The sequence below is a fragment of the Loa loa genome (genome assembly GCF_000183805.2).
Source record: "Loa loa unplaced genomic scaffold supercont3.5489, whole genome shotgun sequence".
NCBI lineage: Eukaryota > Metazoa > Nematoda > Chromadorea > Rhabditida > Onchocercidae > Loa > Loa loa.
The window spans coordinates 1-554 of record NW_018113661.1 but is presented as its reverse complement, the minus strand read 5'-3'; the positions used below and the strand labels follow the sequence as shown (position 1 = coordinate 554).

The following is a 554-nucleotide window of genomic DNA, read 5'->3' as shown; positions in this document are numbered from 1 at the left end:
GATTGGAGTTTGATTACCCAACCACTGAGCTCGGCAAATAAATTATCTGGCAGTCTTTACTATTTCACGACAGCGCTTCTTTCGACAGTTCTTTAAACTATAGAATTTTTTGAAAAAAAAAAATTTAGCAAAGGAAAAGATTATATTATTAACATTATAATAGATTAAATAATGATATTACGTTGATATTTCATTCAACATTTTTAATAATTTAGTATTTTTATAGTTTAAAAAAACTTTATTTGTTATCATTTTTACAACTATTTTATTGCTAACAATAGAATTATTCAAATTTTTAGGAAAAATTTTGGAAAAAAAAATTGAATAAATGAAATATTTACTTGAGGTGTACTAAGCGTAAGATTAACATCAGGTTTTGCATATATTTGAATATATGGTCGATCTGTTTTCATTATCCATGTTAAATTTTTGAACGGATAACTTTGAAAATGACTTTTCGTTTGAGCATTAATCAAATGTAAACCATAATCGTTAACACCAGCATTTACCGGCATACTCAATTTAACTGGCTGAAATTTGATAATGTCATAAAA

The 554-nt window shown here is 25.3% G+C and overlaps 1 protein-coding gene across 1 annotated transcript; it reads right to left on the bottom strand.

Moving 5' to 3' along the window:
* Positions 1-341: 341 nt before the first annotated feature.
* On the bottom strand, positions 342-515 carry LOAG_16291 (hypothetical protein; the record flags this gene model as incomplete). Its single annotated transcript, XM_003151779.1, has 1 exon — positions 342-515. A coding segment is annotated over one exon (174 nt), but the record flags the coding sequence as incomplete, so codon positions are not given.
* Positions 516-554: the final 39 nt, after the last annotated feature.